The following is a 17,859-nucleotide window of genomic DNA, read 5'->3' as shown; positions in this document are numbered from 1 at the left end:
ATTCCTTTGTCTTTAACTCCCATGGAAGGATTTCACATCAAATCTCAATAAACATGTGCACTGTAATGTAGATTAATCTGTTAGATCTTGTCCTGAGAGCAGAATTCAGCTAAAAGGACAGATAATACAATAAAATTTCACTTGTGTAGCGTGCAGGACAGGAGATGAGGCAAGTGTAATACATAATGGGGTAGAAACAGAAGGAGGAAGTGAGTATCCTATATTGGTTTCAAGCTAATCCAAAAGGGTAGTAGCCATTATCCAAATGCTTAAATGCTTACCCTGCCTGGATTTTCTATTTTCAGATACACCAGGATACAGGGAAATGGAGTATTCTTATTGTGTTTAAAGATCCAGGGGAGGGAAAGTGTATTTTTCAGCTTGTCTAGACACATTTTATCCTTAAACTTAATTCATTCTTATCATCATAATAGTTTTCCATCATGGGAAAAGTGTAATAAGTTATCTTTCTTCAGAGACAACTTTTACAATGATTTTTTTTTTCACTTAGGTGAGTCTAATGCTCTAAACTGAGGTTCAAAGTTGAGCTTATATAAATCCATAGGGCTTTGCTCTACAGATTGAAATTCTGTGAAGAGACACATTGTTCATTCTTGGAATCCTGAGATCTCTGAAACCAACCCTCTCTCCTGTTTGCATAGCATCTGCAGAGAACACATTCTCGGAGACTTCTTGCACCATGCCATTCTTCTGCACCCACACTGCATGAGGAGCTACCTGTTAGAGACCACTGGCTACATCCCTGTAGTGGCCTAAGTCTCCCCAAGTAACTCAGCCTCAGGCTCATCAGCAAGAGACAAATAGCTCTGAACGATGGCAGCCTCATGAGATTCTAGATTCCAAATCTACTCTCAAGTTTTCAAACAGGCCTTAATAAAGACTATTATACCCAGAAATGAATGCATTTCTATGAATTCATTGACTGGAATGTCAAAAGAAAATGATGACCTTATTTTGCCCAAAATTAGAGCCAAGTATGCTACAAGCAAAACCCTTAGAGGAGGAGGAAAGTAAGCTTGGGAACACAGGATGCTTTTAGAGGTGTCAGTGTGACTGCCTTCCTTACTTTATCAATCACAAGACAGAATAAAATCCTTTCTTCACCAGTGCTTGGAAAAAACTGTAATAGGAGACAAAGACATTTAATGTTAAATTGTTGTTACCTTTTAAAACAACTGTACTCAAGGTAACACTCAAAGGTGTTAAAAGAGAGTCTGAACTTCTTTTGTTTTAATTTTTTTTAAATGTTTTATTTATTTCTAGGAGAGAGACAGACAGACAGACAGCGTGAGCAGGGGAGGGTCAGAGAGAGAGGGAGTCACAGACTGAAACAGGCTCCAGGCTCTGAGCTGGCAGTCAGCACAGAGCCCGACGCGGGTCTCGAACCCACGAACCGCGAGATCGTGACCTAAACGAAAGTCAGACGCTTAACCGACTAAGCCACCCAGGCACCCCAAGAGTCTGAACTTCAAGCTAAGGTACAAGTGATATCCCTGAGGCAGGTTTGCCAGGAGAAAGGTGTTGGAGGTCAGACACTGTGTTCAAGGGGACACTGTAGAGTAATGTAACCATTTAGCAAAGAGAAAAGAAGGAAGGGAGCAAATGACAACCCCAAATACATCCTTATCTGTCCTGGAGCTGTCCTTGTTCAGACCCAAGTTTTGCCCCTGTGAGAAATTTCACTAACAGGTTTGTAATTGTCTTTTTATGGTTTCAGGATTTCAGACTCCTTCCAACTTTAACCCAACCTACCAACATTAGTTGTAATACCCGATATAAATATGGAACACAAATTAAGCATTTGACAATGTTTAACAAATAAAAACCATTTCCCTTTCACACCATGCTGTCAAACAGGATGACAAAATGATTCAGGAGCTTGAATGTAAAGTTTTGCTTTTCATTCTTATATGCCATATGTGCTAGAAATAGCAAATCAGAGGAGACTTCAAACACCTTTTAAAAGGGAGGTTATTGTGCATAAAATAGTATTTTTGTGCAATCTCCAGCAATTTTAGTTAAACAGATAAAGTAATTGTTTTCCTTTGTAATGTAATTTGTGGGAATTAATTTTAAAAATATGAAATTTTAAGCATTTTAAGCATTTAAATTTTTTTAAATTTACATCCAAGTTAGTTAGCATTTAGTGCAGTAATGATTTCAGGAGTAATTACCTGCTCCTATCCATAAAAAGCTTGTGAGAAAAGCCTTTCTGGTGGGAAAGGAATTTGAAAGGAAAACATGGACATACATATATCAGACTAAGAATTAAAAGATGAACATTATATGTGAGGAAACATCGTAAGAAGTTTTCACTATAACAGTTTTTCCAAGTCAGTGTTCCACGCCAGTCTTGGATTATGTGTGAAAAGTAAGAGCTCTGTAACTGTAACAGGTGCTGGCAGGAAACTCCCATTAAAGCTTATGGAAGTTATGCCTGTAAAGTCCTGGCATCTGAGAAAATTCTCGCATAAGAATGCATTATGCATCAGATTTTTCTCACTAGAAAAACAATACAAGGCTGTGACTACTCAACTATATTCCCAGTAACTATTTTGTTAATATCATCCCTTGGTGATGACATCTCTAGTGACCTTGCAGTATATGTAGAGTATATCTCAGACTTCATTTCAACACTGAGAGCATACGTTGTCTTCTATATATACCAATAGAGATGTTGGTCTACCATCTGTCTGTCCTAATCAGAGGATAAACCTGAATTTTCTTCCTTAGAGTCAATAGATTTATACTAATTGATCCATATTTCAAAGATTGACTCTTCATATGCAACATGGCAAATATTTAAGAGATTTTACTGGAGTTTGGAATAGCCTATGGAACATCAGGTAATAATATAGGTGTCAAATCTATAGTATTGACTCATGTTGGAAAGTATTAGCATTATGTGTGGCACATAGGGCGTGCTTAACAAATGTCATCTTTGTTTTCCTTACATAATCACCCCACATCTATATGACCACATCTTCAAAGACTAATGGTATAATTCTTTGAATGTGAACTTGCTCACCTTAAAGTTAACAAGTGAAGCTTATTTCTCTGATTAAGCTCATCTTGTTAGCCTATAAATTCTAGAAGTTAAAATATTTCTCTTACTGACATTTGTCTATTGGCTACAACCAAACAAAAATAAAAAATTCTCTTACTTTATTCTAGAAATCTGGTATTTATAAGGAATTTTATTTGATCCCAATGGATAATTTGGATTTAAACCACTTATCAAGTTAAAAACGGAGATAAAAATTTAGACGGTAGTGAAAGTTAAACAAAGCCCAGTGAAAATGGTTGTGAATCTATATATATCCAGATGTATGTATCCAGAGCTAGACTTGCAGCTACACTATGGATCAAATGTTACTAGCTTGAGTATGTATCTGTATTTACAATTTTAAATATGCTTTTCATATATTAATAAATATTTTTTAGTAAAAGGTCCTGCATCAGGTTAATATAGTTCCTTCCAGAACACACACACGAGCGTGCACGTGCACGCGTGCACACACACACACACACACACGCACCCCAGCACCAACCCAGGCAACCTGCCAAATGTGGTTGCTGTGAAAAAGGTTTTGCTTTAGGGCAATAGCAAACTAGCTCACCACCCCGCTGACCTGTCCATTACTCACCACACGGTTCTTTGCTGTATCCTTAACTTCCCCTCCTACTGTGAGGGAACATTTCTTCGGACTGTTTTATTGCCAATATATTTTTACTTTGTATGATGAAATGAAGCAAGGGACTGGTTTCATTAGAAAGAGAGGTAAACAGAGCATTAATTAAATTTGCTGATGATACTAAATTGTGAGGCACTGTGGACATCTGTGAAGACAAAAGAATCATACAAATGGACTTAAGGAGTTTAGAAATATGAGCAGGAAACAATAAAAAGAGATTTAGCCTTAAATAATGCAAGCTAATATATTTGGGAAAAGATCATCAGAAACATGTCTTTTCAGTGGATGGTGATTGCCTGGAAAGTGGTAATGGTGAAAGAGACCTAGGGGATGATAATGGGAAAAATTATACACAAACTTACAGGGAAGTAGGCACAATGCCCAGAGGGTTATATATAAAAGAACCAGAAAGATGTCCTATTCTTATGATACTGATAGATCTCAAAAGCATCCAATTTGGCTGTAGTTAGCTGAATCCCTCAAGTTCATGAAATAATTTAACATTATTTGTTGAGAGACTGATTTTGCCCTATGAAGGATGAGAAAGTCTGGTTTTTTTTTTTTTTTTTTTTTGAAACCTGTTGTGAATACCAGAGTCATTGCTCTATTTCTGTCTTACCCTATTATAGACTATTACTAATCTGGTATACACAAAGATATGGATATAGATATTGCTGTTGGTATAGATACATATTGCCCATGGTGCAAGCAATCAAAGAACTCCTCTTACTTTCACGTTTAAGGTGGTTTCTCTACTTTCTGGATAATATGACTTGACATTATGTTTCAAGAGACATTTAATCACTATCTTTTCTATCAGTTAAATGCATCTTCAGTACATGAGATTTAATTCTCTAAGGATGGATGAGATGAAAAAGGAATTTTGGATAATATCCATCTGTTCATCTATTTAATCTTACATCATGAATTGAGCCCCTACCATAAGCCAGCTTCTGTATGTTAAGCACTGAGGAGACAGAGATGAACCAGCCACAATGCATAGACTCATGGACTTATATTCTAGATGGAGATACAGGTAATGAAAGCAGCCATTACAGCCCCAAATAAGGGCTATGTTATGGAGAGCAAAGCTGTCACTAGAACACTGTGGAAAGAAATCCTAATAATGTTCGAGAAACCATGGAGGGGTGGTTGAAGATATAAATCAGACTATTCCTTGAAGGGGACTTTTGTGCCTATGCACAAGAGGATGAATGTGAATGTGGCAGTTGGATAGGTAAGGAGAAGGTCCTTAGAGAGAAGGAATAGCACATGGACAAAATCTCCATCTTTGGAAAACTTGATGTAGTTGATATTCCTGGAGCAAAGGAAACAGCTTATAAGAATATGATGCTGGACAGTGGACTGAGGAAATATGCTTTTGGAACAATTAATATGAAATTTTGTTTATCCAGATGAGGAAAATAAACCATTAAAGAGGCATTCTAAGAAGGCATAATACAATTCTACTTGTGTTTAAGGGGAATAATGTTGTCATCATTGAGAAGGATGGCCTGGAAAGAAAATAGAACAAAGGCAATGATATTAATTAGGAGATTTCAAAGGAAATTATGGGTTCTAATCAAGGCCATGACAGGTAAAAGGAAGAATCACATTCAAGAGATAGTAAAAAATGAGAGATTATTAGACCTGGTGATGCTCCATGAAAGTAGAGAGAACAATCTAAAATGTCAAACATGTTTCTTTTTAGGGAAATAGGCCATGATGCTATTGACTGGCTTAAGGAATAAAGGAGGAATAGGTTTGTTAGGTAAAGCAATAAATGTTGATTGCAAAAGTTGAATTCCAGATGCCAGAGGAAAATTCAAGAAGGGTTGCTCTTAGACCTCAGATCTGAGAGTAAAACGTTGCTTGAGAAGTCATTCTCAAATAGAATTTTGAAGTCATTGAAGAAACCTTTGAAGGTTTTGGTATCATTGAGATCACACAGAAAGAATGGGAAAAGAAATACCAGACTCAAGAATTAAATCCAGAGGAAAATGCACATTTCTTAATCTATCAAACTCTAGGTTAACGACATGGACTCCAATATTATGCCATGCAATTTCAAATACATGCCAACTGCCTACCTTTAAGACAAAAGGAAAGAAACCTTACTACAGTGATTACAGTACTGTGTGCTAGGTAGTCCACTGCCCAGTAGGAAGCCTAAAGAGTTAAGTTAGCCCAAATGGCCAAAACTGTAAAACATAACAAGAAGAGCACCATTTTTTAAAACGAGAAAGATAATAGTCATATTTTAATGGCACTGGTATATTCAAAGTCTTTAGACAGCTCTCAACAGTATCAGCAGAGTTTAACTTTCCTGCTGTGAAGTAAATTTGGGGAAAATAAAATCAATATCCAATAGCAAAATCATGCAAAATCATCTTCATTAGCCTCAAATTGATAATTCTTTGTAGTTGACCATATATATCTTATTTCAAATTCTTTGACAGACTCTTTCAACTCAAAATATTATCATCAGAATAAAAATTTCTTGAGATTTACATAGAAAATAAATGCTGAATCAAGAAGATGAGATGTTCACAGGACAGTAAACTAACACAAAACAGCACCAGCAGGTTATTCAAAGTCTGACTTAAACGAAAAGAAAAAAATAAACATAGGAGAAGAAGTGGTTCTCCACTCTCTATGTGGGTCATGAGATCCAAACTTGCTCTTGACTGTACTTAGGCATGTCACTTATAAATCATAGTTGCCGTTCAATTACTTGATTAAAAACAGCAGGTTATTGCTGTTGAAACAATGACTAATGGGATATGACTTCCTCTGATAAAAATGAGTAGAGAACACGTATCCCATTAGCTGCTTCATGGTGCACTTAAATGTAGTATCCCAAAACTGAGGAGCATAAAATCTTTAAGAAAACATACCTTCAAATGTTTAGCATAGTTGGGTACAGATGGAGAAGAATATCATTTAGAACAACATAATATACTATTATCAGAATTGTTTACATGTTTAAGAAGCAGATTTGGAATCCATGCAAATCATACAGCTGCATTCAATCAACCACTGTTGGTCATTGACCATCTAGGTTTCAACCATAGGCAAGTGAAGCAATGCTGTACAACTTTCCACAAAGATTCAAGCAATGTTGAAGATAATTAATCCATTCATTCATCATTTATTGATAACCCATTATGTGTCTGGCACTGTGAAGAGTTAAAAATATATTCATACTCTTTATATCAAGTACCAGACCATGCACTGAAGGTAATATTTTAAATATTTTTCTTCTATAAGCTATGTTTTCACTCTAAATCTCAGAACATTCTTATTTCCTTGAAAACACTGTGATTTTACATCTTGGATCTATAGTCTACTATAGGCTCAAGTACTCTTCCAGTAGTATTTTAGAGTTATTTTGGTTTTGCACAGTTTTCCTCTCAAAGTGTCCTGTCCCCCTTTTTTTCTGAACTGAAAATAGGAGGTGGCTTGAAAAGTATAAAATTCTGCAAAAAGGTATAAAACTAGTAAGGAAAAGATTATTTGAACCCAAGAAAAATACTTCTAATTCCACAGTCTATCAGACTTTTAGATAACTTTTCACAGAATTTAGAAGAATCTCTAAGACATGAATCTTTTCAGGGGATGGCTAAATTACTCCAAAATACTCAAAGAGGAAATATGCCATGTTCAATTATACAGACCCATGCAACTACTTCTGAAATCTATATGCCTTTTTTTTTTTTTTACTAAATATGCAGATCAATGATTAATGCTTAAGTTGGACACGACGTATCTGAAAGTGTGAAAATTCCTTGGAAAAGGAAATTCTTTTCTAGATATTTTAAAAGGAAACATTGTTTATTAGGAAACCCGCAAAAGAGTATAGCACAGTATTTTGGTCTCATTCATAGCTTCTGGAATTAATATAAGGTTTCTTAATTATCACAAATTTTTAAGCTCTAGGGATATGTTTGTAAAAAATAGAATGTATAGATCTTGTTCAATAAACAACAGATCGTCTCACAAAATGAAGTGACACTCTCACTCTGTGAGAGTTTTGATAATTTATTTTTTTAATCAGTTGTTTCACATCATGCAACAAGAACTTTTAAAAATTCTATTTAAAAACTACAAATCCATTTTTGAATTCCAGGGCAACAAATATTTGAAAATCTCTGTCTGCCTTATTTTTTTTTTTGTGCCTTTTTATTGAAAACCTGAAAGCTTTCCAAATGCATGTGATTTTTTTTTCAAATTTTGTAAACATTTCCTTCTAGGCTAAAACATCCTGCCAACTTTCAGCCAAGATTATTTTTATGGTTGAACTATTAACTTCTGAATATGGGGGCTTATAATAGAAAAACTCCCAGACCCAGAACTCTCATCATATAAATGATACCACTATAGGATATTTTAGAGTATTACGTCTCAACATGAGGAGGTGTTGCATTATTTAAATCCTTCATTCACACAAAAAAGAGACTAATTTCCAAGGGTATTACGTTTGGCTCTATTTCCTTCCCACTGACTCAAAGGGAAAAGTATGGTAAGAACCCAAACTTCAGCATGGGGGTGGATGTGGGGGTGGAGGTTGGAAATTAGACTCAGGCTTTATCTGGGAAGAGACTTTATTTATTCTCATGCATTCTGGATGCAAAAGTGTGGGAATATCCACTGACTGATGTGACCAGAGCCACATTGCTGGATATGTTAGATAGCCTCTCTGGTTATTGAACTGCACACTTACTCCTCCATTAACTTCTGTTATGTTTAAGCTCTCTTTTTGATAATAAGACTGTTGTGTATTGCTAGATGTAGATAAATGCCATTAAATGTCATTAATGAGTACAGTGAGTTAATTCCTAACCACATGAACACACAGAATTTGTGAACATTCCGAGTAAGCTTGCTATTCATGGAAAGATTTAGCTTAAAGAGCATTTTCTTCAGCAGGGATAAATTTCTCTGGAACAGAAAAGCAGGTATCAGGTAACTATGGTCGACTTGGTAACTGGTTCAATCACTGTCTTCTCTTCATTACTAGACCTCACAAGATTGCCGTTTTATCCACATTTGTTTTCTTAATTGCAAAACGCAGTGTTTTTTCTTTCCACCTTGTCATCTCTGATTTCTTTCGGTTGTCTTTTCCAGTTTCTCTTTTATACTCTTGCTGGCTGTTTCCTGTTTACTCTTTTTTGATTTTGTCTTCCCCTCTAGCCCTGAATGTGGCTTTCTTACAGACACAGAGGCCCCAGCGTGACTACCCTAAAGAGCCAATTTCAATTTGGACCTAGCACAACACTATAGCTGTCAGGAAGGTGGTTGTCATTGGGTTGCACTAAAACAAAACAAAACAAAACAAAGCACAAAACACAAAAGCACGAAACTGGACTTAATTTCAACTCAGAAGTAAAACCTAAGGAAATTTTGCTGCAAACTTTCATGGAGTTTTTGGGGATCGGCTCTTTTGGAATTGCATGCGAATGCCTAACTTTAGGCATGGAAAAAAAAAAACAAAAACAAAAACCGACCAACACATAGGTCAGTGCCCTCAGAAACATTTTTGTTCAGTCCACAAATATTCTCTGGGGAAAAAGAAAAAGTGCTTATCTTGAACTCTTGATTTTTTTTTTTTTGAGCATGTAATTTTTATCAGTTTGTTTTGTTTTTGTTATTCTTTTTTTTTTTTTCACTCACTGCTTATAAAACGAGCAAGCAGAAGTCTCTCTGGAGCAAGATAGAATCATAAAAGTTTTCAAGAATCTCGTCACAAGCTAAACAGTACAAATTGCACATTCCTCGTGGAAGTATCCGCCTTTCGTGCGTGCCTGGATCCAGCTATAATAGATTATCCCAAAGTGGGAAAGAATGAACAGTACAAAATTAGCAGAACTGGGAGCAAAGCTTGTCTAGTGAAGGCAATTTGATCTGTACTTTAGGGGCCTGGATTCTCAGGCATTGGGAAAAGACGATGCAAAGTTTTATTTTTGCAAGTGAACACTTGCTAGGACCTTGAGAGGCAGACTGGTGCACTGACTTGAGTATCAGGAAATTATATTAACAATTATAATGCTTGGTATATCTTAGCATAATAGTGATACTATAATCATGTATATTATTTGTATAATAAATACATTAGATGCATGCCTTACCTAATATGCAAATATAACATATATATATAGTGAATACCCGTGTATTTATGTGTATTCCATGTTCTAAATTTTAATGAATCAGATAAGGATATCCCTGATGTAGGTATATAACTATGCCTTCTTATAATATTAACAAATATGTCCAAATATTCCCCCATTGGAATGCCAATGGCCTGTTCATGTGACCTTCTCTCAAACTTCGTGTAATAGCAGAGGAATTACCAAAAAGAAATAGTTAAGGTATAATAATAATTTTAGCCATTCTTTTTTCCAAGTTGCTATAATCTACCCAAAGATAACTAATTGTTCAAAGTAAACATTCCACTCCGACCACAAAAGGAATCCATTACACAAACATATAATTCACAGTCATTTTTAGTGGGTTGTAAACAGTTTGGAATGAGCATAAAATGGGACAAAAATCAAAGTGAGCATTTTGAAATGAAAAAGTGTTTGCTACAAAAGGTCAGTCCCTTTGCTTGGCAAACTATGTAGAAAAGCCTGGGAAAATGCTGATCACACAAGCAATGAGGGAATTTTAAAGCCAACAGCCTCCTTGTTTCTTTAAACAGACATCGGAACCTATAACTGGATCCTGTCAAACAAACGACAGCAAAAAAAATATAACAGCTGCTAAGAAGTCAAGTTGAGAGATAAAGTTTTTGAGGCTAAGGACCTTCTCAGAAGTAGACTAAAGGTCTTTCTTAAATCTTTAAAGCAAGGTTATGGATCCCAGGGTGGCTTTTAGGCACCAAGTCAAAAATGTAACTTTGTGTATCATTCTTGTCATAGTATTTTGTGTTCCAGCAAAAAGAAAGAGGACAAACTTGTTGATTAGCTTCTGCTGAGACATTCTGCAAAGTAGCTTAGAGCTGGAATCACCCAATTTGAAAGACCTGGTATCATTTATTTTTAAGAGTGGTTAAAAAAACCCACATAATATAAAGTTTACCATCTTAGCCATTTTTAAATGTACAGTTCAGTCGTGTTAAGTACATTCACATTGTTCGCAACAGATCTGTGTCATTTCAATGTTGTTACATAGTTTGGGGGCATAGTGATTAGAAGTGAGACTTATGGAGGGAGAACGTGTTGTTAAACCATATTCCAAAGGATGAATGCCTAATCCAAATGGAATTAATTTGGATAATTAGTCCAACAGTCTTATTCCCTTACAAACAAAAATATATTGGACATATAAAATATATTTAGAAGGGAAATATGTTTTTTCGTTATCCATTACTATATAAAAAGAAGTCTTTGGGAAAGTTTGGTATTATTGGGTGGAAAAAGCACTGGCTTAGCATTAAGGCATGCGTTTTGGGCAGGTCACATGAACTGACTCCTTGCATTGTATTGCATTGCATTAATACGTCAAGAAAATAACCTGGCAAATAAGGTTAAATTAAACTTCTACTCTTAGTGGAAGGCTAATGCGAGACAAATATGTGCTTATTTTTCAGGGTTTATTGTGTCATTTAAACATATATTTAATTGTATATTAATATTAAACATATTTAATATTAATTAGTATTTAATAACATATTGGATATATTTAAGGTGTACCTGATGATTTGATACGATTACTACAGTCAAGCTAAGTAACATATCATCTCCTCCCATATTTGCTAATCTGTGTGTGTGATCAAATGCCTGCAATCTTCTGTCTTAGCGTATTTCCAGTATCTAACCCAATATTGTTAACTATAGTCATCATGCCTGTCCATTAGATATCTAGATTCATTGTCCCATATAACTGCAATTTTGTGCCCTTTCACTAATATCTCCTCTTTCTCCCTACTCCCTGTTACGTGATTTTTAAGCAGACAAACTCCCCTTACCTTAAACCAGAATATTGTAATGCTTATTTTTCTCCTCTAGTATCTATCCTTTTCTTTCATAACACTCACCATAGTTTGGTACTCAGATCTTTTTGTTTAATGTATATTTCCTGTAAATTCTCAGCTGTAGTATGGAAGATGACACAGGGGTCGGCAGTAAATAGCTGCTTGTTGTGGAAATACAATAAACACTTGATGTTGGTTATATCATTCAAACAACATTTACTGAATGCTTACAATGGTATTGTGTATGGCTCTTTCTCAGTAATGCACTAGTTGTCAGCTAGTTACATAACAAGAATGATAGGTTACGGTCTTAAAACGAGTTACACGAGTTTAGACTACATACTTTGTCACATCTCCTAAGACCTTGTCTTCTGGCAGATACAGGTATAATCCTATTTGTAAGTAAGCAATCTCTGCCCGCTTTAGGGTCATGCTAGACAACACAAAGTCTTCCATAAAGTAGTGAAAAAACAGACTTCTCACTGGTTAGATCTACATACCACTGGTATGTCCAATGCCTCCCTCTGCATGCTTATTCCCCCAGACCTCAAAGAAAAGCTTCAGATGATCTCATGCTTTGGGTCACCTTATCATATGTATTGAGCATTAGCTGAACAATGATTCAATATTTTCACAGAAACTGCTTTAGAAGAAGAAATATAAACTGAGTTTTTCTTTGGCTACTCACGATTCTCATATACAGTAAATCCTTGGATTGTGAGTAACTTGTTCTGTGAGTGTTCTGCAAGAGGAGCAAACATTTCTAATACATTTGAACTTGATAAATGAGAGATGTCTTACAATATGAGTAGTGCGTGATGCTGAATGTCACATGGTCACCACTGAGCCAATGGTTCTTGAAATTCACTTCGATATATGAGTGCTTTGGATTACAAGCATGTTTCTGGAACAAATTATGCTCACAAACTAAGGTTTTATAGTATATGGTCTACAACTGTAAAGGCGACACAAATGTGAATAAACCACTTGGAGGAGCTTTAAAGGGTAACACGCTCCCTTACAAGTTCCTTCCAAGTTTTGTATATGTTCTTTAGGCTGAGCAGACAATGTCAGAAACCACAGAAATAACTTTTATCTGGTTATAATAGTTGGTGAGGGGGAGAATGCCCTGGTGGTTAAGAGGAGTAAAGGAAACCAAATCAAGATAAGGAAGCACACTAAACAAGTTATTCGCTAAATTGGTTTACATTTGGCTCACTAATAAATTTTATTCTAGGCATGCAAAATTTAAAATGTGACTAATATCACTTTACCAGGGTTGAGTAAAGAATGCCAAGCACTGGGTAGAGTTTCCCTGTGGAGACAATGGGAGCATGAGCAATTTGGTTCTGTCAATTGTAAACAAGTAAGACAAATAACTGAATGAATGAATGAACAAATGAATGAATTAATGAATGAATGAGTCAGTCAATCAATGGTGAGAACTGCTTCCCTGCTACTGTTTTATTCAAAATCAAGCATGTAAGACGCATTTAAAAAAATAGCTATTTGGGCGCCTGAGTGGCACAGTCAATTAAGCATCCAACTCTTGGTTTTGGCTCAGGTTATGATCTCGTGGTCATGGAATCGAGCCACACGTCTGGCTCTGTGCTGAGTATGGAGCCTGCTTGGAATTCTCGCTCTCTCTCTCTCTCTCTCTCTGTCTCTCTCAAAATAAATAAACATTAAAAAATACAGCTACAATTTAAGGATGAATTTTTTGTAAAGGTAGGGACAATAATCTTAAAAGAAAAAGAGAGAAAGGAAACAAATCATTTTAGAGTAGTTTGTGTACACTATAGTGAGGTTTTTTGTTTGTTTGTTTTGTTTTGTTTTTGTTTTGTTTTGTTTTAGGACACTTCCCTAAGAGTGTGAAAGTAGACACACAATTCTCATTAAATGTGCTTTTCCCATAACTGGTCCATGAGCATTTCCCATGACTCCACAGTTGAGGATCTTGGCTGGAAGAGGATCTGGCCATTAGAAGGAGGGCTCTAGATACTCTGAGTCCCAGCCGTGCCGAGAAACTTGGCACCTTTATATGCTACTTCCTAATACCAACCCCAGCATAAAATGTCATCAGAAGCCTGCATAAACATTGGACTTAGATTCACATAAATTATTTCGGTCCTAAGGTGCTCTCTGCCAGAATTTAGTAAAAACAACACTTTGAGTAAATAGAATTGGCGTATAAATGTAAGAATATTAATCCAACAAAATGATCATAGAAAAATATAATCAAAAGTACACATTTGTAAATCTTGCAATGATGTGAGAGGTTTATCTTGTGCCTCTGAGTTTTTATTGAACATTTCCATAGAGTTCCTTTAAGCTGATGCTGCCAAAGTGCTTTGAATTATCAGTTGCTTTGTGGAATTGTAAAGTCTTTGAGTTTCATTAAAATGCTTAGGATTTATTTTAATAATCATATGTGTGATTAGTGCCTGTTTAGTGCTGGTTCGACAAATTCATTTTAAGAGTAAACACTGGGACAATGAAACATAATGCTAGATATGATTGCTGCTGTCAGCAAAAACATTGCCTTATTTTATTAAAAATCACCAACAAATGCTGTGAACAGAAGATACGGTTTCTATTTATAGATATTTTCTACACTACAATATTATGGTATCTGCATACCACAAGGCTATACCTAGCAGAGTTTTCATTTTGCCTAGGGTATGTACATATGCAAAGAGGTACAGAGCCCCCCCTCCCCGGTTTTTTATATGTGCACAGGTCTTTTTATGTACGGCTCCCCCCAAAGTCCTATTTGGATATTAGCTCTAATATAAGAGTGTTCACACCGTCAGGGCTGAGTATTTATAAGTGGATGAAGATCTCCTGAAAATGATGATAATTTAGCTATTGGCCATAATAACATTTTAACATTCTCAGTGATCCATTTTGGCCTTAAGTACTTATTAAATAATATTTATTCTTAAATTATGAACTTATGAAATTAAATGCGATTGCAACATGCAATAAAAACACATTTCTCTCTAAACTCCAATTGACTCCATTCCTCACAGATACCTCTTCTGTGTTCATTCTGCTTTTACTGTTTTCTACTCTCTGTGAGCCCCCAGCTCTTCTCTCTGATGTGTTGATACGCTTTCCCCCAAAGCCACTTTCTTTATCTACCTTCCTTACCCACTCGTCCCCTTCTTGTTATTCTCTCATTCCCTACTGATATGGGAATAATAGGATCCCAAGGCTGTCCTTACAGTATAATTAAAGTATGAATTTCCAGGAGTTGGAAATTGCAGACCATTTTTATTATGCTTCTATAATAAAGCCAGGTAACACTGAGAGAATTAAAATGGCTTTTTCCTAGTAGATAACTTGGTAAAGATATTTTTCCCCCTTGATTCTATTGTTTTAAGAGACTGGGAGCTGAAAATGGGAATAGATTCACCAATTCTTTTTCTGAAAACACCTCTATCTTTTACATGATATATATCCCCCTAGATCCTGGGAATATGTTGTAAACTTGTAACAGATGGTGATGAAGCTTCACATTTTTATACAATACATTTTTTTGAGATTCTGCATCTACTGTATGTATCTTTCAGGGAAAATGACCTTGAATGAATGAAGTCATAGTCTGAAGGAAAAACACCCCACAGATAGACCAGCATAGAAATGATGAGTCAATTGGGTTTTGTTCTGTTCCCTTTGGTAAGATGAAATAATTTAAGATGAAGAACAGAATGTTGAAATATAGGAACCAAAGGTCATCTTAACACTGGAGGTGCATCTGATAATTGTTCTAGGAAAACCAGTTAGCCATATTCTATATTGAACAGAAACACACAGAAGATGGGATATCACTGTTTGCAAGTAGGAATGCTATTTGCTTCACTTGGGTAATGTTGGGGGCTTACCAAAAATTGTTCTGGCACAACATCTATCAGCATGAATGTTAGGAGGGTTCTAACACTGTGAGTGCTGATATTTTATGAATGTTTTATCACTGGCTTGAAAACAAGAAGTTTGCGATTGAATCAACAACATGTCAGACAGACAAAATATTAAAAAAAGAGAACATTAGTGGGAATTACTGATGTCCCTATTGTAAAAACAAACTGAAGTTAATAAGAAACCTGATCCTCTTAACCGATTAACAAAAGTCAAGTTTTAATTGCATGGCTTCCCAGACAAATCAAGTGGCGCTGTTAACTTGAGCATTGGTTGTTTAGAGGGTGCGCTAATGGGGAAAATTGCTACATATTCAGTTACCCACCTCTTTTTTCGACAGCTTCAATGCATTGCTTTACAAACCGTGGAACTGTGGAATTTTCACGTTCACACACTGTGTGCAGATGAGAGCCAAAAATTTGATCTGCAAAAGAAACAAAGATGAGCTTCATTAAAATCCAAGATTGCGTTGTTCTTTAATTTGATTCTGTTTCCATATCCACTGCAGGCTGAAATCTGTGTCTTGCATAGGAAACGATTTTTTGCTTTAATTCCAAAGGGTCCAGTGCAGAGATACAAAGACCATAACCCCCTCCTTCATGGAACAAGACTCTGGCCCCAGAGAAGGAAAACTAACACTCTGCCATCGATTAGGCAGGGATGACAGAGTAAGTGATAGTCTCTCTGGGCATAACTTCGTTGTTTATAAAATGATGACAAGGGATTAAGAAAACTTCTACAAAATAATTAATCTTAATGAATTGGTGTATTGACTGTTTTAGAAGAAATTTATCAGCAATCACCAAAATCATAATTTTATCAGTATATTGAAAGATTCATTCCATGGGTCAATGATATTTGAAGACGCAGGTTCCAGGAGATTTACTTTGAAGTGAATTTCTTAACATCTCTCTTGCCTTGAATGCCCTTCCTCTTCTCTACTCTAAGTATCTCCTTTCCTTTCTAGCTCCACTCCAACCACATTTTCTCCACAAATTCTTTTCTTCATATCTCAGCTTTGTGTCTCTTTTGACATAAGTTCTTTGGAATACTATTTCCTGGGGATGTTAATAGGCAATTTGGGAGGGAAAAAAAGCCGGTGATCAAAACAGTTTAGCAATGTTGGGTTAAACAAAGTTAAATGAGTTTCTTTCCTGTGTAGTTTACAGCCTGTGATATGCCAGCATGCACTGGGAATCTCCACAAGGGGCTGGAGGATGCACTATTTCCAAACTTATTTGAGTAAGATCCTTTTATTTCAAAGGGCATCTCTCCAGGCTAATGTTTCCGGGAACACACTCTGAAATCCTACCCTAGTCTTCTCATTTGTACAATGATTTATACTGCTTTGCGTTGTGTATTTACACTTATAATATATGGGATGTATTTTCTCAAAGAAGATTCTGAGTGTTTACATCACCTATGTGTTCGTATAGTCACTAGTGCTTAGCTCAGATTCTGGCCCACAGAATTCGCCCATAGATATTTTTTATTGTGGTAAAATATACATAACCTAAAATTCCCCCATAACCATTTTTACATGTACAGTTCGGTGGCATTCTTACACGTACATTCTTGTGTAATTATCACCACCACCCATTGCCAGATTTTTTTTAAACAGCATAAATGGTTATTACTGATGATAAAACAAATAGTTAGAAGGTTCAAGGGCTTACCATATTGTTCAAAATGAACTCCAATTCCCTACTGAAACTTCCAAGGCAATATGTGACCTGCCCTTCTACCCATTAATTGATTTCATTTGCTTCCTTTCTCCTCTCTCCCCCTCATCACTTGCCTGCAGCCACCCTATCCACATTGCTGATGCTTGTCTATGCCAAGCACAGTCCTGCCTCAGGGACTTTGCACTTATTATGACCTCTGTATGAAACTCCATTGCCTTAGGTGTCTTGTAGCCTTTCTTACCCATTTGTTTTCATGGCCCCACTGCAATAGGAACTCTCCATGATACTTCCCTGTTTTACTTTCCTTAGAGCACTTACCTCCACTTGGAATATCAGATTGTGTTTATGGGTTACTTGTTTCCACTATTAGAATGCAAAACCCAGGAGAGTAAAGACTATACCTATTTCTTCCCCTCTCTTCCCTTCCCCTCTCTTCCCTTCTCCTCTCTTCCCTTCCCCTCTCTTCCCTTCCCCTCTCTTCCTTTCCCCTCTCTTCCCTTCCCCTCTCTTCCCTTCCCTTCCCTTCCCTTCCCTTCCCTTCCCTTCCCTTCCTCTTCTTTTT

At 36.2% G+C, this 17,859-nt stretch overlaps 1 protein-coding gene across 2 annotated transcripts in view; it reads right to left on the bottom strand.

The window, feature by feature from the left end:
- The window catches only part of ARHGAP15 (Rho GTPase activating protein 15), a 629,407-nt gene that overhangs the window by 215,157 nt on the left and 396,391 nt on the right, over positions 1 to 17,859 (bottom strand). For both annotated transcript variants that reach the window (XM_039250736.1, XM_039250737.1), the window contains exon 10: positions 15,938 to 16,036. In XM_039250736.1, the coding sequence (XP_039106667.1) occupies positions 15,938 to 16,036 (99 nt within the window). The remainder of the gene's footprint in view (positions 1 to 15,937; positions 16,037 to 17,859) is intronic.

Source organism: Hyaena hyaena, unplaced genomic scaffold, assembly GCF_003009895.1.
Source record: "Hyaena hyaena isolate Hyena2069 unplaced genomic scaffold, ASM300989v1 scaffold_381, whole genome shotgun sequence".
Classification (NCBI taxonomy): domain Eukaryota; kingdom Metazoa; phylum Chordata; class Mammalia; order Carnivora; family Hyaenidae; genus Hyaena; species Hyaena hyaena.
The sequence above is the reverse complement of the archived record's forward strand: the minus strand, read 5'-3'. Positions and strand labels throughout refer to the sequence as shown.